The 24,528-nt window shown below is 36.3% G+C and overlaps 5 protein-coding genes across 7 annotated transcripts; 1 reads left to right on the top strand and 4 right to left on the bottom strand.

Moving 5' to 3' along the window:
* Positions 1-81: 81 nt before the first annotated feature.
* LOC104819703 (AT-rich interactive domain-containing protein 3) lies at positions 82-4,781 on the bottom strand. Of its 3 annotated transcripts, none has more exons than XM_010549888.2 (13): positions 4,676-4,781; positions 2,599-4,133; positions 2,464-2,503; positions 2,225-2,277; positions 2,072-2,117; positions 1,756-1,848; positions 1,558-1,644; positions 1,412-1,466; positions 1,243-1,321; positions 1,092-1,158; positions 949-999; positions 721-813; positions 82-563 (listed from the first exon to the last, which is right to left on the bottom strand). In XM_010549888.2, the coding sequence occupies exons 2-13, from the start codon at positions 4,116-4,118 to the stop codon at positions 462-464; spliced, it is 2,286 nt and encodes a 761-aa protein (XP_010548190.1). In that variant the 5' UTR covers positions 4,119-4,133; positions 4,676-4,781; the 3' UTR covers positions 82-461. The 3 variants fall into 3 exon arrangements, with proteins under 3 accessions (XP_010548190.1, XP_010548194.1, XP_010548193.1); XM_010549892.2 differs by having other exon boundaries at positions 1,243-1,318; XM_010549891.2 differs by lacking the exon at positions 4,676-4,781 and adding an exon at positions 4,460-4,585.
* Positions 4,782-5,866: 1,085 nt separating this feature from the next.
* On the top strand, positions 5,867-8,033 carry LOC104819701 (tetraketide alpha-pyrone reductase 1). The gene is made up of 6 exons (XM_010549886.2): positions 5,867-6,556; positions 6,642-6,811; positions 6,894-7,082; positions 7,220-7,382; positions 7,484-7,676; positions 7,770-8,033. The coding sequence occupies exons 1-6, from the start codon at positions 6,436-6,438 to the stop codon at positions 7,921-7,923; spliced, it is 990 nt and encodes a 329-aa protein (XP_010548188.1). The 5' UTR covers positions 5,867-6,435; the 3' UTR covers positions 7,924-8,033.
* LOC104819702 (AP-1 complex subunit sigma-1-like) lies at positions 8,028-10,374 on the bottom strand. The gene is made up of 7 exons (XM_010549887.1): positions 10,270-10,374; positions 9,112-9,198; positions 8,919-9,010; positions 8,718-8,826; positions 8,581-8,616; positions 8,386-8,472; positions 8,028-8,293 (listed from the first exon to the last, which is right to left on the bottom strand). The coding sequence occupies exons 1-7, from the start codon at positions 10,270-10,272 to the stop codon at positions 8,222-8,224; spliced, it is 486 nt and encodes a 161-aa protein (XP_010548189.1). The 5' UTR covers positions 10,273-10,374; the 3' UTR covers positions 8,028-8,221.
* Positions 10,375-12,984: 2,610 nt separating this feature from the next.
* Positions 12,985-14,225, bottom strand: LOC104819700 (AT-hook motif nuclear-localized protein 25). The gene has a single exon (XM_010549884.2). The coding sequence runs from the start codon at positions 13,930-13,932 to the stop codon at positions 13,156-13,158; it is 777 nt and encodes a 258-aa protein (XP_010548186.1). The 5' UTR covers positions 13,933-14,225; the 3' UTR covers positions 12,985-13,155.
* Positions 14,226-18,099: 3,874 nt separating this feature from the next.
* Positions 18,100-20,678, bottom strand: LOC104819699 (3-hydroxy-3-methylglutaryl-coenzyme A reductase 2-like). The gene is made up of 4 exons (XM_010549883.2): positions 19,708-20,678; positions 19,391-19,572; positions 18,949-19,295; positions 18,100-18,706 (listed from the first exon to the last, which is right to left on the bottom strand). Exons 1-4 carry the CDS (start codon positions 20,676-20,678, stop codon positions 18,455-18,457), a joined length of 1,752 nt encoding a protein of 583 aa, XP_010548185.1. The 3' UTR covers positions 18,100-18,454.
* Positions 20,679-24,528: the final 3,850 nt, after the last annotated feature.

Below are 24,528 nucleotides of genomic sequence, written 5' to 3'. Positions count from 1 at the left end.
GGCGGTCGATTTTTTTTTTTTTTTGATGGGGAAAAAACAGAAGTGGTTCAAGAACATGTTTTTGGCACGAAGCATAGAATGTCAAGAAAAACAGGAAGAGAATCACTTTTGTGAATGTCTTTCTTGCAAGCCAAATGGATTCTGTGAAAACATAACAATGTAAACTACCCATTGATACAAAGATGCTTTTCAACATCTTATCCCCACACAATTGTCTTCATGAACTCTCTTTCAGCCTCTGAAAGTTCTAAATTATCATTATTTTCTTCTTCTTCTTCATCTTGTAATGTTCATTCCTATGGACAAAGGAAAACTTACAATACAAGACCAAAAACAAAAGACTCAGAATTAGTTCTAGCTTGTGTGTCTCATCAGATCTCTTCCCACTTTCTGGTGGTCGTGAGTGAGGCTGAAGTTGGCTTGTTTAGTTTGTGTTGCAGGAAAAACTGCGAAACCCGGCTTTAGTCAGATTGCTCGAGAGGGACCCGGATGAATAGCTGGCCGTTTAGAGTCACCACCGCGGATGTGTGATGTGGGTCTATCCGAGCGGGTAAGCTTACAACCTGCTCACTAGCGAGTTAGAACCAACCAACCAACCAAGCATGGCATTTCTAATCGGGGACAAGCTTCAGATGGTGTCCCCTGGTGGAAGCCAAATGGGTTTGCAGGAATTATCAAGAAAAAATGCAGAATGAAGCATCTCGAGCGGGAATATTATACCTTTTTGAAAGGAGTAGCTCCCCAGAGATTGTTAGGGTTCTCGGGTTCCCCACTTATAACCAAGCGTCCCGCTGGATCTGACTGGACTCTGACCTGAGTTGTTGTTGCACAGAGAGAAAAAAGAAAAATGCAAAGTGCTTAAGATCAATCCTAGAGTTAATGATGGGCAATGGAATGAGCAATCAAAGAGGAGAAGAGAGCTTTCTGTTCATGAGTCTGCAAACTGACCTCTTCGCGGAGAAGACCTGGAACTAGAGCATACACCTCAAAGCAATCTTTCTGTGTATATATTGACAAAGTATATTAATTTAACACACATTTAAACTCGGTTATGCATGTTCGGAGTCTCGGTGAGGCGACAAGGATCTTACCGTCCTCCTTACATTAATCTTCACCCACTCAGCTGGTGGCCCGACATCCACAACTGTCACATCTGACCTAGAATATACATCAAGAACCAAATTACTCGAATTTCCATCGTACCACACAAAAATAAAGTAACAAGTAGAGCAGGAAACTTACAGAGGTTTTGACACTTGGGTGTGGCCAGATTTTGCACCATGTTCTGTGGGCACTGATCTCTTGCGTTTAAGCAAACCTGCTGACATCAGTGAGAGCTAGCTAAGAAACTGAGCCCAGATGTAAATAATGGAAAAGGCATTAACACTTTCGCATCTCGCAGAAGTCATACCAGGAGTTCCTATCTGTTTGTCGCGCTTCTGTTGAGGAACTGGACTACTCTTGTCCTAAAAATTACAAAACCATGCATTGTAACTATGTCATCACAGATACAAAGACATGAACAAGTTATGAAATAAGTCAGTGTCAGTCACTTACTTCTCCATTTCCAAGAAGACGCTGCGAGTGCCAACCTTGCATTGCACGAGCTGCTGCATCTCTTCTAGCCCGACCTGACCCAGAAGCCTAGTGCCAGAATCGGAAATGAAGGTAGCAGGTTAAGCTATAACAGAAATATTAAGGGTAAAATAAAAACTGAAAGTACAAATCTATTGTATCTTTTTTCCTGGATCTTACCTGGCTATCAATATTCATTGGTTCTGAATTAGAAGCAAGGGGCATTTGAAGTTCACCTCCATTGACTTTATGCCTCTCATATTCCAGAAGAGCCTGAAGAATATAAAACCAGTAGAATAACCTAAGATGGTCCAAAGTTCTAAGACAGATGTACCCTTTAGAACATTCACCACTTCTTGTAACATTCAATGAAATAAAGTATCTTTCATATGGAAATGAGGTGCAGAGTCTCAAGTTAGTGCAGATATGTGGAAACCAAATGCATAAAGCCAAAAGCACAGAAATAGAAATGGACACATCTCAATCTCATTCTCACCTTTTCATAGAATCCTCGGAAAGTCCATGATACTGTTGTACATGTCCTGTGTAACAGCACAACAGAAAGGAAATTAATCAAAAAATACAGATAGACCCAAAGATCAACTAATAAGAGGTGCATAAGGAAATGGCTGAAATCTAATTTCCTTACTTTGGGGGTCTGAAAGACTCTCCTACTTGCCGCCACAACTTGCAGGCAGTAACCTATGCATTGTATAAGCGCAATTTATTTGTGTTAGGATAACACAAAAAGATGCGCTGCTAGATAACAAACTCCATAATGCATGCCAAGAGGCAAAAAGAAGGGGTGGAGTAGATGCAAAAGATGTGTTAGCTTGTGAAAATGAAAGCTATGCAAAGTTCATCAGATGCATTCAAATGATGGCATACCTTATCATATCCACCCAATCTAGTAACAGCTCTCCACAATCTTGTGCCATACAAGTTAACCACAAATCAGCACAAAGTGAAAACTTAGCAATTTATCATATGATAGAGCTAAAATTAAGAAAGTAGTAAACTTACTTAAGACAGTTTAGTCCCTCCCCATAAAACTTTGGAGGTTTAAATTCCATGTTTCTCTCTCTAAAGAAATTCTCTAGTTCTTTCATGAAAGCAGATTGCTCATCTTCTGTTCCTGATTCATTCCCCTCAGACATATCATCCAAGAGGAAAGAATGCTTTAAGTCCATGGTCCCATCAGAGGTAGCAGGCACTGAGTCCATTTTGTGGACCTCATTATTTAAATCTCCTTGTCCTCCCTCTTCAGACTTTACATCTGAAATTGCAACACAAAGAATACCGGGTTCTGAATTATCATGCTTCATAGATGCATCCTCACAATCACCATCTTTCCCTTGAAGTGCTCCAAAATTATCTTTCTTTTCCGCATCTGTGGCAGGCTCAACACTGACATCCTTGTAAACAACAGAGTCAACATTGACATCATCAACCACTTCAGAATCAGGAACTCCATCTTTGGTATCTTTACTAGGTTCAGCCTCCTGAGTATCGATTCCTTTGTCATGATCAGAGGATATTTTGGTAGCAGGCATGGCAGAAAACCCTTTTTCATTGTCTTCAAGGGCTTCCACAGCCAACACATCAGACTTTTTGTCAATGTCTGTTGAGGCCTCAGAGACAGGCAGGTCAGGCCCTTTTCGCGGATGTGTTGAGGTTTCCATGTCAGGCATGGATGGCTCATTCCCATGATTTAACACAACCCTAGAACCAGGCACCTCTGGCCCTTTATCATGATCCGTCTTGGTTTCTTGATGATGATGATGATCAGTGTTTACCTTACCTATCCTTTTATCATTCTCCTTCATGGTTTCGGTATCAGTCCTGACAGGATCATTATTGTGGTCTCCCGTGATTTTCAGTGCAGGTTCTTGTGAAGCTTTGTCTTCTGTAGGTTTGGAATCAGGTTTTGGTGCAGTTTTATCATGGGCAGCTGGGGTGTCTCCACTGACCTTGGCAGAATCCACTCGATTTTTTGAGATATCTAAACTTTCTTGGCTAGACACCTCAGTTTGTTCTACAGCTGTTGAAGGAGAAGGATTTAGACATGGATTATTCTCTAATCGAGTGTTCTCATCAACATGGGTTGTTTCAACATCCATTTTTGGTGGGCCACAATCCTTTGTTATAGTCTCTACGGCAACACTATCACCGTGAGAAGCAAAGGCAGTACCTTGCTCAACAACCATGGGGCAGGGAGACTCATGATGTTCCAGAACAGAAGCTACTTCTCTGACAGCATCTCTTGCATCCTCATTCTCGGTTTCCATTACATCTTCCTTGGTTCCAGTCTCTATGGCAACACTATCACTTTGAGAAGCAACACCTTTCTCAACAGCCATGGGGCAAAGAGAATCATGATGTTCCACAACAGAAGCTACTTCTCCTACTGCCTCTCTTGGTTCCTTGTTCTCGGTTTCTTTCACATTATCCTGAGTCTGGTTTCCATCCTCATTTTCCTTCTCAGTGTCTTGCTCAAGCCTCTCGCTCCCTTTCTCTGGCGTAGGATCGGTTGTTGATTCCATGTCGATGAAGAACTCCTAAATCAATGATTCAATTCACACGTAAGTGCCAAAAAACATATCCGAAAGAACGCAAAACAACGAATGCGGCACAATCGTTATTGAACTCCCAAAAAACAAACAAGCAAAGAACGAGCTTTTCTCCTCAGCTCACTTGTGCGGAGCTCAGAAACCACACACATGCACCAAACTTCAAACGTCAAACAATTAAAAGCACGAAGGCAACAGAAAGCGACGGCCTTTTCTTTTCACAGAAAGAGAAAAAGCAATGCGTCGCCGCCTGCAAAGAGCGGCAACCTTTTTTCGTTTTTGGTTTTGAATCCAAACCAAGAAATCCCTCTCACCCAATTCGAGCTCCGTTCTCAAAATTAGGACCCAGTTTCGACGAAATTCATCGAGAATCATGTCGGAAAAGAACCAATTAAGATCAGTTCCATCTGTTAACTCCGCAATCAATTCGAAATTTCCACAAATTCTCGATCAACATACCTGTACCAATCAAGAGCATGCGAAATTCGTAAACAATAACCGAGAAACAATAAAAAAAAGCTAGAACGCACCGCTGTTCGAACTCGAGGGGGAAGTGTGAAAGGAGAAGTCGACGTGGGGGAGAAGTGATTTTAACTCTTGCTTCTCGATTTTACCTAGCGATGGAATGGAGTTGTACGGCGTAATTAAAGGTTGAACCGGGTTGACCCGGAACTACGGGTTTTTGGGCTAACGGGTCGATTTTGACCCGGTTACGTCTATTGTTGAAGGTCGGCCCAATGTTGAGTAGTGACCCACATAGGCCCACACACAACACAAGCTGAGCTGGAAATTAGGTGAAGATGAAATACGTGTCTTGAGATTATTTGATTAATAACCTTTGAACCATGTAATCGAACCGAATTACATATAAAATCAATCAATAAACCGAATCCGAATAATCCAAATAAAAAATAATCGAAAAATCATAATTTTTTAAAAAATGATTATTTTATCCTATGCAAAAGGAATCCTAGAACCCGAATTCAATATAAAAATCAAACAGTTATATTTTTCAAAATCGAAATAACCAAATTCGATAACCAAACAAAAACCCAAATAAACCACCCTAGTGATCACTAATCAAGACAACAAAAAATATATATTATTTGAATCTATACCCAAATATGTTTTTTTTGTATATATATCTCAATATCTCAGATTCAGTTACAGCTTAAAAAAACGACAGATATTTATGCTTTTCAAAATCCAAAATCTTATGTATTCGAGAAAATATCGGCACACTAAATTTTGCAAACATCACATATGTTTTCAAACACAATAAGAATTTAATGAATATAAAAAAAAATGTAATTACGTCAACATATTCAAATTCATATTCAGATCAGATTCACAATCGTTATAGATATTAACCAAATGTCCGTGGTTCAGATAATTCTACTGGCCAGGGAAAAGGAATTATTTTGCAACAAAAAAAAATGTGTTTGACGTAGGAATCTTTTCTTCTATAAACATTTGGGACGTAAAAATTGAACAAACCATCATCATCATCTTCACCACCACCAGTGGTACATCCATCGATTCACTAATGCCACAAACGTATTTTTTTTATACAATAAAATAAGATTATATGATAGAACAGGACATTATAAGATATGATATAAAATGAGGTATAAATTATTGTAGTTGTAAAGAATTCACATAATTCAACACAATTTATATTTTTGAATATTATATATCATTTTTAACAAGGTTGTCCTTAACGGTGTTAAGGCTGGACGTTTGTTCTTCGGAACCCGAATCGAAGCAAGATATTTGTTACCGTTCTCGAATCGAACCGAACCATTTGAAATTCCCGAACGGTACTTTTTTAGAGAACCAAACTTACCAAAACCGAACTGAACCGAACATGATATAATAACCCGATCGGTACATATTTTTGTAGAACCAAAAAAACGAACCAAATACTGAAACGTCCACCCCCTCTCTCTCTCTCTATATATATATCATGGAAAGAAAACATGTGCAAAATCTAGGGCTCGGAGTGAAAATTTTCTGCAGATTTCGATCTAAACACGAACAGAAGCAGAAGCTGAACTGAGCTGATTGTTACCAGTTAGACTACACACTTCCTAAACCAATTTTAGGACAGTGAAAGTGAGTAGCCTCACATGGGATGGATGACCTACCTATTCTATCCTTAACTCACATTTATAGTTTGTACTCTCACCATGCATGAATACACATGCATATATACATATACACACACACGCATATATATACGTATATATAGATTCACCATGTGTAATCCCATACATACCTGAGAAGAAGCATGGATCAAGAAGCAAAAGACAGAGTCTGTGTTACCGGTGCTTCGGGCTACCTCGCTTCTTGGCTCGTGAAACGGCTTCTCCTCGAGGGCTATCACGTTACCGGAACAGTCAGAGATCCAGGTTTTTCAATCTGCCCTTTTTCATGATTTATACGAATGGCAAAAAAATGTTAAATGTTAAATCTTTTCATTTCTTTTTTCTGAAGGGAATGAGAAGAAACTGGCTCACCTTTGGAAGCTGGAAGGAGCAAAGGAGAGACTGCGCTTAGTGAAAGCCGACCTAATGGAAGATGGAAGCTTCGATGATGCAATAATGGAATGCCATGGAGTTTTTCACACTGCTTCTCCTGTTCTCAAACCCTTTTCTGATCCACAGGCACATCTCTCGACTTAATCCTCTCCATACCAAAACCTCGGGATTCTCTATTCGCTAATTTCTGTTCTTATGAATTCGATAGGAGGAGATCTTGAAGCCGGCTATAGAGGGCACACTCAATGTTCTGCGTTCATGCAGGAAAAACCCATCAATAAGGCGAGTGGTTATCACCTCTTCTTCTTCGACGGTGAGGATCAGAGATGATTTTGATCCAAAAGTCCCTCTCGATGAATCATCTTGGACCTCTGTTGAGCTCTGCCAGAGCCTCCAGGTAATAATCTAATAGATGGGTCATCATCTGCATAGACAGGTTAACCGACAAAAATTTAGAAAAAAAAAACGTAACATGTAAGCTAACAGTTCTGATATGTTTGAATGGCATACAATATGATGGGGACATTACAAAAGATCTGGTATGCTTTGTCAAAGACCTTAGCCGAGCAAGCTGCATGGAAGTTCTGCCACGACAATGGCATCGACCTTGTCACTGTCTTGCCAGCCTTTCTCATAGGACCGAGCCTGCCTCCGGATCTTTGTTCCACGGCCTCTGATGTCCTCGGTTTGCTGAAAGGTAGTCTCTTCCTCTCTCTCCATGTCCTCGGATTTGCTGTTTCTATCGGACAATATCGCATCCAATCTAGGAATATGATACCTGTGGATGAACATCAACAGGAGAAACAGAGAAGTTCCAATGGCATGGAAGAATGGGATATGTCCACATAGACGATGTGGCACGATCCCACATCCTAGTCTACGAGCATAAGGCGGCTCATGGCCGCTACATCTGCAGCTCAACCATAGTCGACCTCGAGGAACTAATTTCCTTCTTGTCCACTCGCTACGCTTCTCTTCCCATTCCCAAAAGGTTAGCTCTCACGGAGCGGGACTTAAACCCTAATTCCGAGCATTACCCCGAAACCATTTGCAGGCACAAATCTCATCTTTGTTATTTTTTCAGGTTTGAGAAACTGAACAGGCTGCATTATGACTTCGATACCTCAAAGATTAAGAGCCTCGGGTTCGAGTTCAAGCCTCTTGAGGAGATGTTTGATGACTGTGTTGCATCGTTCTTCGAGCAAGGCTACCTATCTGCTTCCACTGTTAAACCATAGACGGCAATAAAATGCAGGGTAGTGATGGAGAGTGGTATGAGATAGTTGTATCACTTGGATGATCAATAAAACAATGTAACCGGATAATAATATGTAGAAAGAGATTACTCGCAACATCTCTCTTACGATATAAACTCTGCGTTCTTGTTTACAAACAGGATCAAACATAGCAAACTATTCATCGATCTAGTCCAATTGTGATTTTGAGAGGAAGTTCCTCGAAAAGAAAGAAAGAAATGATAGAGAGAGAGAGCACAACGCAAACATGTTTACCACATATGAGCAAACAAGAAAGAAACTATTTGGTAGCCTGAGCGATTATATTACTTATTGAACTGGCCTCCTCTTTCGCAGCCTCCACCAATTGATCCTTCAATGTCATGACATAAAGCATCATCGAAAGCCTAAAAAGATTATATTTTATATAAAAAGACAATATTTCACTGGCAATAAAGTACTCACCTGAGCGGATATAATCCTAGCTACTGTTTTCTTGCTTGACTCTTGAAGTTCACCAGCAATCAAGAGCTCATCCAGTATATAATACGCCTGCAGCACAAGAACAAGCCCAAAGTGTAGTAATGAAATAATGGATGAAAAAAATTACAGAAAATTTGTTTACCGAGAAAGAGTTCATGCCTCGGTTGGCATGCATACCTTGTGGAAGTTAAAAATCAAATCCAGTTCACACACCTGAGTCACAGATAAACCATTCAGAATCGAATTGTAGAAGTTATAATTGCTATACATGGGAGATAGAGAGAGTACAAGTTCTGGATACAGGTTTTACTCACACTACCAAAGTAGCGGTCAAGTATCTCAACATAGTGATGGATCATCTCAAGGATCTCCAACTCATTGTCGTCCTGATCAACACACATGCAGAAGTACAGACTCGCATATCTGCATAAAACACACAGCAACCATTTATGTAATCTAGTGTTTTATCAAGCCAGAAAATATTTGACAGTACAATCATGAACTTGGATTGTTACCTTTTGTAGACAACCTTGTATCCTCTCCATTCGACAAAATTGCAGAGCTTGGGACCTCGGTTCAGAATTACCCCACTGAGTTCACGTATAACCTTTCATATACCATTTTTACAATGTAGACGAAATGTTAACAGAGGATAATTGGGGATGAAGCTCAATAACTTGATATTCATACCATTTAGGCTGAAAATACCTTAGATCTTTCCTTCTGCGTATAAGGCGAATACCATTTGGTGAGCCTCACCTTTCCTTGCCGACTAACTAGAAGCACAAAATGTATCTGAAATACACATCGTTATTTTATGATTAATACCTACGATTCTCGCCCGGGATAAAACCCTAATGATTGGAGAAAGCACGACGCAACATGGGAATCGCTCTTGACTCTACTAAATCGTTACGCATAACATTCCACGGCCTGAAATGTTTTTGCATGTATCTGACTATCAAGTATACATGTTTAATCCTATTAATATGGCGGTGATACTCAAGCCAGGCTCTAAAATCACGAAGAGATATCCTTCCAAAACTAAAGCCTCTGCCTACATACTAAACTACCCAAGAAAAAGCCTATACATACTGTACTTCCAGGATTTACGAGATTCGTTTTGAGCAAACAATGGATTCTATCAGACCAACTACAATCATCAGAGCAGGAAAGGTTACATAGTTAAAAAAAGCTTACAAAGGACAGCGCATGAGTAAACAATAAGAAGGGAACATGGAAGATTAAGCCCCAAAACTCAAGAAGAGAACAAAATTTTCTTAACATAGAGGAAACCAAGAGAAAGGAAGGACAAGTCAACCACATATTTTCTCAACATACGCACCACAATCAAAACCAAAGGTAAGGCCATAGAACAAACTATCAAACCCAGAAGAGAACAAAATTTGCCTGAACTTCAATGGTAGCCCAAACGAGGTAGGAGTGAACTTCCATTAGGTCGAAAAAAGGAACCAAATTTCTACCTCTCAACAAATTCAAGCAAAAGAGTTATTGACGGGTGAACCCTAACATTGTAACTTGCCATACACAAACCAAGAACCATCCATCATGCCCTACACACCGACCTATTGATACACGAGGGGGGAAATGGCGTTTAAAGAAAACAAAAGCAAGCGCGTGGCAGATCCGAGAAGAAAACCAACACAAAATTACAATGGAATCAATCACATTATCGAATTGAATCACAATAAACAGAAACAAACCAGAGATGAAAAAATCAGATTCAAGAGCAGTAGCTTCACGGAAAAATCGCATACACATTTGCATCAGAAAATCGAAGGTGGATCCGAATTACAAGACAGACAAACGCACGAGTCGAATGCGAAGAGGGGTGCCGATTCTTACCATGATTTTCGTAAATCAGACGAAACAAACCTGTAGCACTGGTTCCTAGGAGATCGCACCTCAAGCAGATTATCGTGAAGAAAGGAAATTGGTTTCTTTCTTCCCCTTCCCGCATATTGCCATTGTGTTAGGGGTAAATGGTAATTTACTTTTTGGAATTTCGGATCCGGGTCGGGTCTATTGAAGATGGATCCGATTATGCAATTTCCTTTGTTTTTTAGTTCCCTTTTATTTTTATCAAAAAATAACTAAATTTTTTAAATGATATAAAAAAATAAATAAATTTTTATGTTATTGTCAAAAAAAAATACTAAACTTTTCAAATGATTCAAACTATATACAATTATAAAAAAAAACCAACGACAATAATTTGACGTGTTTCCCTCTCCTTATATCATGTCAGTTCATTTGTTTATTTTGATAATCATAGAAGAGTTAAATATTTTTTTGATAAATTTAAAAAAATTTAATTTTTATTTGATAAAATAAAAAAAAATAGTATTTTTATCAAAATTGAAAAGTTTAAATTTTTTTTCCTAAAAATAAATGAAATTTGTTTCGTTGGATTGGAGACAGTCTGAAGGTTTCGTTAGGTTTTGAACATTTTATCAGTTTCCACTTAGAATTAGATACTTATCAAAAACAATATTCTGCAGTAAATTCGATTCTCATTCGTTCGTTATTAATTTTGATGTTTTATAATATTGCCTCTGATCATCACAGGGTATTTTACTTTACCTTTTTTTTAGCACAACGCCGTGAATGCACGACGTGTACTTACGAATTTTTAAGTTTACTATTTTACCTATATATATATATATATATATATAATGGCAAAAAAATTAATGGGGTTGTCTAAAATAATAGTAAGGTTACATACTATAATGAATGGATAATTTGAAATGAAAAAGGATATGTTAGCGACTTCTGTTATTCACACTGTGAGCGTTTTGGATTTCATTTCTATTTTTTTCGGTTTCAAAACGGTTTATTCGGTTTTATAAAAAATATATCTAAATAAATCTAAATGTTAATCGATTGAGTTTCAGTTCAGTTCGACATGATTATGCTATTTGAGTATCAAATAAAAACTGAAATTTAATATTCGGATATGTATTCATATATATAAAGATGTAAAAATCGGATTTTAATTTGGTATTTTTAGAATTCGATTCGGTATTTATCGGGTTGATCAATTCGAAAACGGTTTATTCGATTTTACAAAACTTATATAAAATTAGATGATAATATGATTCGTTTCGGTTCAATACAAGTCAGTTTCGATCCGACTCGGACCTGTTTGAAACGAACAGCGCCATCAAAAGATTGATAAAATCAAAACCCTAAAACATATATCAAATTGAGGAGGAAATTGAACAACGAATTTATTTATTTATTTTAAAACAAATTGATATATATTTAAGGGGATATTGTGAGAGAGAGAGACTGCACTAGTACACACAGTTGCATGCATGTGCATGCAGATTGTTTTCAAGTTTCAATGCTTACTTTGAAGTTCCAACGCTGCAGAGACCAGAGAGAACATGTCTGATGTCTGTGTGTCTTCATTCGTCGAAATTAGGGTTCTTCAATTTCAATTTCTCCCCATCTCAAAGATATTATTGTAGGAGTTTAAATAAATAACAAACACTTATACGTAACCCCGGTAAGACGACGACTTCAATCTGATCTGATAATCATGTTTTCAACCTATCAAAACACGTATGAAACAGTAGGGAACCAGATATAACTTCAATGCGTGATACACTTTCCTAAAAGCGTTATTCCATCCCTACCGGGTAAATAGGATTACAGGAATACATTTTTGAGATACAATGAAACGACAATGATTTCGATTTACCCTTCCGATAATCATCAAACAGAACCTTGTTTAACCGAAAACAAAAAGACCCTTGCGATAATTTTTCTGCAGAAAAACTATCCGCAAGAACACTCAAATCTCTCATAAAATCACTTGGATCTTGTCACAAATTCGTATTTTTTTATTCTTCTTCGTGTTATATGGTCTTTAGTGTGTTTATAAACACCAAAACGTCGAAAAGACATAAAAACTCGGAAGTTTTCGTCGATCGGTCGCGACTTTTCGCTCAAACAGTCGCTCAGAAAAAACGGGCTACCCGCTCGTTTATTAGAGATACCAACCGTTTATTCGAGCTTTATCCCTCAGAAAAAACAGGTTGTCCGTCCACATTTTCGAGCTGCCCTCCCATTTTTTCTGAGATCATTTTTCACGTCCTAAACCAAACGTAACCTTTTCCGACGCATCATAACACTTTAAAACAATTCACAACACGTCTTTTACAAGTATTTTACTCCTTCTCCATACTCGTAATATATACACATGCATCATGAATTCCATGAGAGATTAAAACCAATCAACCGTTTACTCTGAAATACCAACAATTATTACATTACTAATTGATTTCTTAGTTTGTTCTCTCACGCTATAATTATGTTCACACAGAGAAAAATTATTAGAATTTCATGTACAAGATATTTCTGCTTATAATCTTTCAAGATCATTGAATAAAAACTTACTATGTAATTGGTAAACATGATTTAGTACCCCACGAACTCGATCATTAGAGCACAATCTGTTCTTAAGTTAGATTATGTTTCAGCAATAACTAAAACTATATATATATAACCCTAATCTTAATTCGGTGATCACTCATGATTTCTTCACAATATAAATAAAAAAGAAAAAGAAACTATATTGTCCTAAACCTAAACAAATAATAATCTCTATTCGAAACCAAATTAAATCGTCTTCTTCCACAAAAGAACACCCCAAGTAGAAAACCCTAATCCCAAACCGCAACCGCAAAAGATTCCAACAGACAAGAGTCGCACTAAACGCTAACGCTAGAACGCTGGTCTCTGACCGCCACCGGTGCCGCCGGAGAATTGATAACTGCCCATATTCATTCCCAAACTATAGAAACCACTTCCGCTTCTGGATTCTCCCACATGGGCCCCACTTCCCGTCACCTCCGATGACTGCGCCACCGCAGCCGGCGTCTCCTCAGCCTCCTCCATCGGTAATCTATCGTACACGGCGTTGGCGAACGACGCAGCCATCAGAACCACCGGACCCGCCGCCACCAACGGCCCCGCCACATTCCCTCCGACTACCTCCCCCTGACCTCCGGCCAGATACACCGTCAAGCCTCCGGCGCCGGGAAGAGCCGGCGGCGGAAGCACCGTTCCGGTCAGGGAAAGTAACTCGAACCGGCCGTGCAGCGTGGGACCCGCCGCCGCAGGCTGACGAACGGTGACGTTCGTGACGGCGCCGGAGGCACCCAGGACGGAGACTCCGCAGCCGCGGCGGCTGGCGTAGGTGGAGACGACGTGGGCGATGTCGGAGCCGGAGGAGACTTCAAGGACGTGGGATCTGAGGACATTAGGGCTGTCTCTGGTGATAATTGTCGGAGGCCTGGGCTTGTTCTTGGAGCCCGGAGGCCGTCCACGTGGCCGGCGACCACGACCGGAGGAGGAGGCGGAGGCGGTGGGAGTGACGGCGGTGGATTCGCTTCGTTGGTCCATGTGGTGATGATTATCCAAAGGAGGCGGAGTGGTGGGATCTTGCCCTAGAAGTGGATGCACATAGCGACGACCCGTGTTTGATTCCAAACCAGACATCTACACTCCAACGAGTTGTCTTTTTTTTTTTTGGATGATGATCAGGAAAATGGTGATCTATATATTATAAGGTAATACTAAATATAAACACAAATAAATAAAAGAAATTAAATATGAGAAGTGAAGTATAGAGAAATCTGAAAGTGGGTAAATTAAGATTAAGTGCAAGGACAAAGAGATGCAGATCTTCGTGGGAAGGAAATGAATAAAGGCAACAAAAGAAAGCACTTCTTCACCCAAGAACGTAAACCTAGAAGAGTGGCAAAACTCTCATACCATATATATATATATACAACGTTTCACCCAATGGAATATATATATATATATTATTTTATAAAACCAATGGAATATTTTAACATAGGGGATAATTATTAGTTTAAAGAGGGAGTACTGTCTCTTTTTCTTTTGACAGAAAAAACTCCATGGATATAGACGTCTTAGAAGTGGGAGGCTATGCACAGATTGATGGGTTAATTCCGCGAGAAACAAAGGAATCTGGGGAAGAGAAGTATATTATATACATATATATATATATATCAGTGTATATGTATAGAGAGAGAGGAGAGAGAGGAAAGATCAATAACGTGTAGATTTTCAATACTAAAGCTGAGGAAGGAAAGAAAAAGAAGAGGTGGAGTATTAGCTTTTGTGATTGTGAAGGGATATGGTCATATATATGATGGTGGGTTTTTCAAAAACAGGCGGCTATCTATCTAATTAACTATAATGTGTATATGTGATGATGATGATGATGATGATTGATGAATGTTGAATGATGGATAAGTTTTCAAGTCAAAACCTGTTCTTCGGTCACCTAATTCTCTGTTCGGTTTCAAGCAGCTTGCAGATCATATATGACTTGCCTTCATTCGTACAATTAATGATTTTTAATTACATGTATTTGTGCTGCTTAATTACAAATGCCTATTCTTTTTTTTAAAAAAAAAATCTCAAATTTAAATTTTATATGCAACACAATAATCAAAACCTAGATCTATACATATCTAATAAATATATATATGATGATCATTAGATCATGAAATATTACCGATGCATTGATTTTATACTTATTAATTACTTCCACATCAAATGATATGGTAGCTTTATGAGTTTTAAGATTAAATTATCCTAACAATGTGACGTGTAGACGATGGATAATGTATATTATATAATGATATTGTATATTACGAATTTGCACATTTCAACTAATGATATATTTATAATATATTTTTTACCATATATCTTACCCCAATTATAGATATTTTCTGGCTAATGATAAGATTTGTGTAAATGCATTGAAATGCGTCTCTTTTTACCCTACAACGGGTTCGGTTTTACGATTTTATGAGATATATATATATATATATATATACACACACACACACAATCATACTTGATAATATTATAATTTGCATCACCATTTTCTTTTTATATATATATAAATAAATGGACAACGATGCATGCGAAGGTAAAGATTTTTCGCTTTTATCTCGAGATGGGACAGAATTAGGACGACTTGTTTTGGAATTTTCTTGATTTTTTTTTACCATTTCGCTTTCTCATTGCTTTGTATTGCGATCTGTCACTGTGTGGATATGTACGAACCTTTCGATTCGTTAACTCTATACGGTGATGCCTTTTTTTTTCTAATTCGCAATCACATTACATATAAAAAAAAATACGTTGATGCTTTTAAAATTTTTATTTCATTTTTTCTTTGATTTTCGCCCCCCCTATATATATATATACTTATAACCATTTAAACTTTATTGTAAATGCATATATTATTGATTTTAATCTCGAAACTATGATTAGACTAATTAATCTCGGTTACACACACAGCATGCATGCATGCCTTCAGAATGCAACACCCCGTTCTTCATACAACTTTCATCGTCACTAATTAGAACACTATCATTTGGTCTTACCAATGATGAAATTATATAAATTATCGACTTGGGATGCGTTATAAATTAGATCCAGTATCCAATCCCGGGGATAATCATTCGGATTCGGTTTGATTATATTCGAACTCGTTTATTTCGTTTTAAAAAACTATAACTATTCAGTTTTTATGTTATATGGGTTCAGATTTTATAGATAAAAATATTATTTCAAAGAAACTTATGGCCTTTTTCCTTATTAGATATGTACATAATGTTCTTATTGAATATGATATAGAAAATATGCTACACAAACCGTTTAGATGTTCAATCAGCTGAGGGAGAGCGTCTTTAATTAAATGGCATCATTAGCATTTTGAAGTACACAGCTTTCAAATAAACAAATGATAAAAATATGTCGGAAAACGACAAAAGCAAAAAAAACTTTAAATTATAATTTAGCTTTCTGCGATGAATTATATAATTAATTAATCTCATATTATATTCCCACTAATATGGTACGGGAACGAACAAAAGGCCATGTGATATGACCCCCTTTCTCACACTAATTTATTATTAATCTCATGCTAATCCCATTTATTAACTAGTTTACGATTGCAATCCCACATCGTATTAGTTTGGGAAGATTCTAAAAAAGTACCTAAATTTCTCTTTTTTTTTATAAAATAAAACCTAAATTTTATTTTTTTATCAAATAAGATTTCAACTTTATTCTTCAATCGAAAATAAATCCAAACTTTATAATCGTTGTCATTTTTAAACCTAAATGTTGACATGACGTATCAATATCTATGTGATAAATCAACATTTTGACCATATTTGATATGTCATCATCCACATGTCACATATTGGTAGGTCACATCAATGATGAATTTAAAAATGACAACTGTTATAAAGTTTAGATTTATTTATAACTCATAAATCAATTTGAAATTTTATTTATCAGAAAATAAAATTAAAATTTTATTTTGTAAAAATTGAGAAATTTAGATATTTTTTTGGGGATTTTCCCTATTCGTTTATTATTTTGCAAGAATTTTTTTTTCTCTCGAGATAAAAGAGTTTTACATTTGGGTTTTAAAGATTTGTTTTGAGTATATAATAATTTTATAATGGATTCATACCGATATGCATTGTATTTGAATCGTTAGGATCCTAAAGAGGAGTCTTTTTAAATAATTTCAATTAGGACTGTAAATTAGGATGTAAAACGGATCAGTTCGATCCGGTCCAATATGACTCGTTCAGAACCAACCGTTTGGGCTCGATTCATCTGCAGTTTATTTTTCATGAGTTAGAAAATTTTTGACTCGATCGAGATCGCTTTAGTTTGTAAGTCGACGCACGAACGGAATAAAAGAATAAAAAAATATTTTACAAATAATAAAAAATTTAAAAAATAATATTAAAAATGGTAAAAATAATTAAAAAATAATAATTTTAAAAAACTTCTGGTTCGTGAACGGGTCGGCGAGTTGATCCATGATGGACTGACTCGCCGAATCTTTTATTCTCATATTTTTTTCAACTCGACTCGATAAAAACAAGTTGGCTGACGAACCGACCATCGGTCTGGCGTCCCTTCTGCATCCCTAAAGTCAACAAATTCGGACGTTCAGCCAAAAATGTTGCGTTTTCAAAGTTTGGGAATTGATTTCCATCTCGTTTACTCGCAACAGTCTTTTTGAACAGACAAGGAACAATAAGAGAAAACTCAAAGCTCAATCAAATTGGAAATGAAACAAATAAGAACCACGTGACATTGACCAAAAAAAGCAGAGATTAAACCAAGATAATATTCAACTCAAAATAAAGTCACAGGACAAGTACACCTTTGCTTAAATAAAAAATAAATATGGATTTAATAATATCCGGTTTTTTTTTTTGTAATTTCTTTCTTAAATCTTTAAAAGTGTACCAATAAAATGAAAAAAATTCTTTTTTTTCTTTTCATTTTTATTTCTGTATTTTATTTTTCAATATAATTCACTTATTATAAACAATTTTCAAGTTTTTCAGATTCATCTTCTACTTCAAAAAAACAGTTGAGATTTTTCAAAATCTTCAATTTTCAGGCAAAGAATCACTTTAGGAGAAATCTAAAAGAAAACATTTTCTCTGACGGTAAACAATCCAAGAAAGTAAAAACGAAACACGATCGAAACTTGGATAGTCCAAGTGGTGAAATGGAAACGCAAATCGTTTATTTCGTCCCGAGTTTGAACCTCAAATCTAGAGAGAGATATATATTTCAAATCACATGTGTACCTGAACCTTGATTCAAAACACTTAGATTGCAAAAAAAAAAAAACAAGGGTCCGATAAACTCGGAGTTTGAAAGGCAAAGAACCTATTTTTTTACTAACACTTTGCATCATTTATACAATTCGACGGCTGAGTACATAAGAACAGGAAACCGAACAAAGAACTCGACAAGATACGATCCGAGGTACAACATGATAGGAGCAACCAAATTGAGTCTGGCTATTATTGGGTTTGGTTTAAAATTAAAGGTGATCCCTTTCCTCCATCAGTTTTCTCTCTCTCGGAATCTTATGTATGGAAAATTTATCTGAGATCCTCTTTAGAATATATCCGACGTTATGATCTCTCTCGACCTAGGAAGAAGGGGCGGCGGTACTCGTTACGTCTCTGCTGGACCGGTTGTACTTCATGTGGCTCTTAACGAGCTGTCCCGCCGCAAGAGCAGACATGAGCGAAACCTCTCCGGCCAGGACAGAACCGGCCACGATTTTCGCCAACTGCCTTGCGTTTGAACCGGGCGTGTCTCTGTCAGCACCCTTTACACCGAGCAGGTTCAGACAGGCAGATTGAGATGCAAGTTGTGTTCCACCTCCGACCGTACCAACCTGTAAAACCGGATTGATCAATCAACTTTTATGAGTTTCCAAATCCAAAAAGGGAACCCAGTTGGCGGCTAATGGCAGAAAATTTCAAGAACATCTGGCTAATCATTCCCAATCCCAAGTCAAAGATTTAGATTCAACTTCTAATCAAATTTGACCAGTGGGTTTCCAGAACAGTAGCTCACTGGATTTGCAAAAACAGCTTGCTCTTGTGCTAGATGGAATATGCAGAAAGAGTGAATCACCTCGATGGAAGGCATTGTGACGGAGATGTGGAGGTCCTTGCCATCATTAACAGCTTCCATCATGGTGATACAGTGAGAACTCTCCACATTCTGAGCAGGGTCTTGGCCTGTGGCTATGTAGATGGCCGTAACGATGTTGCTGGCATGAGCATTGAAACCACCGAGAGCTCCGGCTATGGCTGAACCCGTAAGGTTCTTGAGCATGTTCAGCTCCACAAGAGCCTCGACGCTCGTCTTCAACACCCTCTTCACGATCTCACCCTTAATCACAGCTTCACACACAACGGATTTACCACGGCCCTCGATCCAGTTCACGGCCGCAGGTTTCTTGTCTGAACAATAATTTCCTGAGCATAACCAGAACCCATGACGCCGTCAAAAGAGTTGACTTTAACTCAGAAATTGGAGAAACACAAGGGAGGAAGAACGAACAGATGGATACCAGAGATGCCCATAACATCCATGTCAGGGAACTCGCTCTGGAGGAAGTCCAAGACATTCTGTACACCTTTGGAAACCATGTTCATCCCCATAGCATCACCAGTACTGCATGAAAATCTCATATACAGATTCTTCCCTGCAATGGCGCATTTGATGTTTTGAAGCCTGGCGAATCTACTCGATCTATTCAAAGAAAAAAGAAACGGGTCAAATAAAAAACATCACTATCAAACAACCTTTAACCAAAAAAAAACATCACTATCTCAAAAGGAAAAAAGCTTTTTGAATTCCAACAAATGCATGAAACTGTAGCTTTACTTGTTAAAGATGATGGACAAAGTCTCGAAATTGGCAGGATCCTCCACGTAGAACTTCAGGAGAGCAGCTCTCATGGCGGAGGGAAACCTGACGACGGGGGCTCTGGTCATGCCGTCCCTGAGGAGGACGCTGGCGGCTCCGCCGGACAAATGGATGGCCTTGCAGCCTCTGTTGGTGCTCGCGACTAAACAGCCCTCCGTCGTCGCCATCGGCACCGAATATCCCCTTCCGTCGAGCAACAAAGGACCGGCGATACCCACCGGAATCTGGATATAACCCACCGGCATCTCGCAGCACTGCCCTAATATTGACTCGTAATCAAATCCGTCCAATGGAAGACACGCTAGGGATTTCCCGGAGGTCCTCTGCAACGCCTCTCGACGGATCGCCGCCGCTCGCTTGCAATCTCCGAGCTTCGTCTCCAATGAGTAGGACGGGATCGTACCATCGACAACCGATTTGACGATCGCTTCGTCTTCTTCGGAATCTAGCCCCATTTGCACAGGTGGATCCACGGATTTAGGTTTAATCGGAAGAACAGGAGGGATCGAGCAGTCCAGGGACTGCCCACACGGAATCTTCCTGGAATCTTCCTTGAGAACGAGCCGATCGACGTCGTCAGATGCCCAAACGTCTTCGTCAGAGGAAGGACGGAAGATAAGAGCCTGAACAAAGTCAACGCCGAAGAAACCTAGGAGATAGATGAAAGAAGCGACGAAGGCGATGATGGCGAGGATCTCAGAGAGATCAACGACGTGGAGAGGTGCTGACCGTCGGATCTTCTCGCGCCACCGGCTGAGGAGGAAGTAAACAACGGCGAAGAAGAGAGAGAGGAAAATGGTGTTGGTGAGGGACAACGGGAGGGGAACCTGGGGAAACGCGTCGGAGGCCTTGGAAGGGGCATCGACGCCGCCAGTGACGTGGTCTCCATGGACGGAGGCTTTGGAAGCATTTCTCCGGCGGACATCCATCGACGGCGGAGGAGGGATTTTCCGGCGGAAGAGAGAAAGGCGTAAGGAGCCGGAAGCTGTGGAAAAGGAGGAAGTGAGTAGATGGGTATATATAAGGGTGAGGGAGGGGATGTACACGTGGATTTTGAAATTACCGGCATCGTTGGTTAGCATGTGACGGTTCAATTATTATTATTATTTCTATTGCATGGCATGGGTGAAGGATAATTATGTTATGTCAATTAGATGTGGAAACAAAACTCATATTTAGGAAAAATTAGGAGACATGATATCGCCACCAAAAACATTATCTAATTTCGAAATGTCATATATTTTGTTATTTTAAAATGGAAAACTCATAAAACTAAAAGACACGTAATAAATTAGAAAAATAAATTCACATTCTAACTAAAAAGAAAAATATATAAAGATGTATTGAAAGTAATATTTTTAAAATAAAAATACAGTTTTTATTTAAAAATAATAATAAATTATTATTTTATTGTGATAAATTATCTACTATATATGTATTATATATATATATATATCTTCTTATTTAAAACTTCATAATAACTAAATAATTCTAAAAAATAAAATATATTTCTGAATAAAATACAAATGAAGTGAAAAAACAAAACAATATTAGGAAAGAAAAATAATAAAAAATTATCATCATATTTTAAAAAATAATTAACTATATATAGTTAAAATTTTAGAAAATTCAAGCTATATTAGAGAAAAGGAAATACAAACATGAACAAATGAAATCAGATTTTATATAATTTTTTATTTATTTAATATAAAATATTAAATAATTATTAATTGATAGAAAAATAAAGATGTATGGATAAATGAATAAAAGTGTATATAAAGTAGTTTTGAAATATACATATACATATATACATACATGTTTATTGTTAAAAATGATATTAGGACTCAAAGATAACACAGCAACTTGAAAAGGACTTTAGCTATGTATAACTTGGTGTTTCTAACCAATGTTTATTTTTTCTTTAACGAGTATTATTCAACCTACCGTGAACAAACAAAAAACCTTTTTTCATAAAAAAATAAGATATGAATCAATGATTTTTTTCCGTGTTGGTAGGGGTCGAATTATTGATGTTAAAAGAAAACATTTCATAAAAAAACAAAAAAAACTGTTGAAATCATTTATTTTCAAATAGATTCATATAAACATATAATATAATAAAATATCGAAAGAAACTAATTAAAGCATAAATAAAAAACATATTATATAATATACGTATATATGTATATATTGTCCGCATTTTCTTTCTATATTATCCTAACCACGATTTTTTTTAGGAAAAATAACATATAAATACATAAACTTTTATAAAAATTCCAGATAAATATCTAAACTATAAAACTTCTATATAATTACCTGAACTTTTAAAATTCTATATAAATACCTAAAACTTTTGAAATTTTTTTCCAAATAAATAAAAATTTTAGGTATTTTTCAAATAAAAATAAATGATGTCATTAACGGATTTTAGATTTATTTGGAAGTTTTTCAGAAGTCTAGGTATTTATATGAAAATTTTATATTTCAGGTATTTATCTGAGATTTTTGTAAAAGTTTAGTTATTTATATGCGATTTTGCCTTTTTTATATAAAAAAAAGTGTGTATATATATAAAAAGAAAATTGTATATAAGTACCTGATTTTTTATAAAATTCTCTGATAAATACCAAAACTATAAAATTCTCATATAAATACTTGAATTTTTCTAAACTATCACAAAATACCCAAACTTTTGAAATTGATATATCAAATTAAATAATATTGGTTACGGTGTTTAACGTGTCAGAATGTTAAGCCATCAATTTTTGACGGATTCTTTTATAAATTAATAAACATCGTTAATAGATTTTGGTTTTATTTGAGAGTTTTTCAAAAGTTTGGATATTTATGTGAAAATTTTAAAAGTTCAGGTATTTATATAAAAATTTTATACTTCAGATATTTATACGAAAATTTGGCAAAAGTTTAGGTTTTTGTATACAATTTTTCCTAAAAAAAGTATCTATGTCACGTCAACACTTTTAAATTAATCTCCCATGAAATACTATACTAAATTGTCTTTCTTCGTAAAACCACCATTTACAGCATACATATATCGTTTCGCATGTGGACGTCTCCATCGATAATATAGATTGGCACAAATATTAATAAAAATCAAAATATGTATTTTCAAATTTCGAGCTTCAACATATAGTTTTTTTTAATGGTAATATCATGCGTCGAACGCTAAAAACTCATAGTTATGTTTCGGAATTACATCAAAATGCGAATATAATTTTAATTTGGTTATTATTTTTATTTTGAGTATTTAAATATAAACACACAAACACACACACATGTTGAATATATTAATGATAAATTCATCTACTTTAATTTATTTTCTGATACGTACATTAGACGGGTATTGAATTTCTCAAAAAATGGAACTTTGATTGGATACTTATTTCCTGCCTTATACATTAATTATTATGTATCAGATCATATGCACGTTTTATATTAAAAAAAAAGGAATTAAATATTGACTATTTTAATATTTCAATTAAAGAAATTCAAGTTATTTATCGGATATTCAATAAAGTTACATCAAAGTCTAATATTCGACTTAAATTTCTCAATAGGAAACTTTTGGGACATATGTTGTGATAACGACATAGTATTTTCTCATTCTAATTACTAAATAAATAGTAAAAATAGTAATCGATAACTAAAGAAATAATAGAAACATAATCGACTCATTTTCAGTCTTCTTCTTTTCCTTTTGTATCTTTAAAATTATATAAATTAATAAACTTTCTAAGAATTTAAGTGTAAAATTTTCAAATTTGCCACATGCTCCAACATATAGGAGTTCGAATAGTAATATAGCACATAATCTAATTTCACAACTATAGAAAAAAATTGATTTGATAGAATATGAAGAATGTAATCGAATTAATTAGGAATACATATATATGTTCTTTGGTAATCTTTTAATCATATTTTCTTAAATAATAAAAATTAGTTTATACTGTTTTTTTTATTTGATTCACATTGTTTTTTCGAATTTGCTCTAAATTCTGCTTGTATAAAAATAATATTATAATTATAATTTTTTCTTCTTTAAATCACTTTAAATTTAATTATTCTAATTTGATTTATATTCCATTAGTTTGGTTTTAAAAAATGCCCTGTCTTAACAGTTTGTAAAAAAAATGCAATTAGTTATTAGGTTAAGGTTTTTTTTTTGTAGGATTATTAGGTTAAGGTTGCATTTAGCTATCTTAACCTCTGTCTTGTTTTTCACGTAGATGTGCTAATTTGACCTCTAGACTTAAACAACCAATTGAAATTGTCTTTGATAAGTTCATGTTTTTTGCATGCGCAAAAAAAAAACATAGTACGAAACCAAATAACAAAACTTTATAAAAAAATAAAGGGAGAATCGTCGTAAAATAACTGTATTTTTCTCTGATCTCAATTTAATACATGTACTTTTTTAATTATTGAATAATACTTATATTTTTAAAAACTGATTAAAAAATACATGTAATCGAATACCGTTAAATGATTAATCCTCATATGTGACGTCTTCTTAAGATCGCTAAACTCTGACGAAAAATGTTGATGTGGCATAGACGGAATGCCATGTTGGATAAACCGAGCGGAATTTCGTCCAGGTCAACATGATTAAACCGAGCGAAATATCCACATCATAATGATTAAACCGAACGAAATTATAAAATCTCGGTTTTCATATAATCAGTCTTTAGCTCTCTCCCCCCATTCGAGCCCTAATCCCTTCGAAACCCTAAAATTCTTTCTTTTCGAATTTCTTCCGAT

This window comes from Tarenaya hassleriana, unplaced genomic scaffold (assembly GCF_000463585.1).
Source record: "Tarenaya hassleriana unplaced genomic scaffold, ASM46358v1 Cleome3, whole genome shotgun sequence".
NCBI lineage: Eukaryota > Viridiplantae > Streptophyta > Magnoliopsida > Brassicales > Cleomaceae > Tarenaya > Tarenaya hassleriana.
This window is presented reverse-complemented; position numbering and strand designations above follow the sequence as displayed.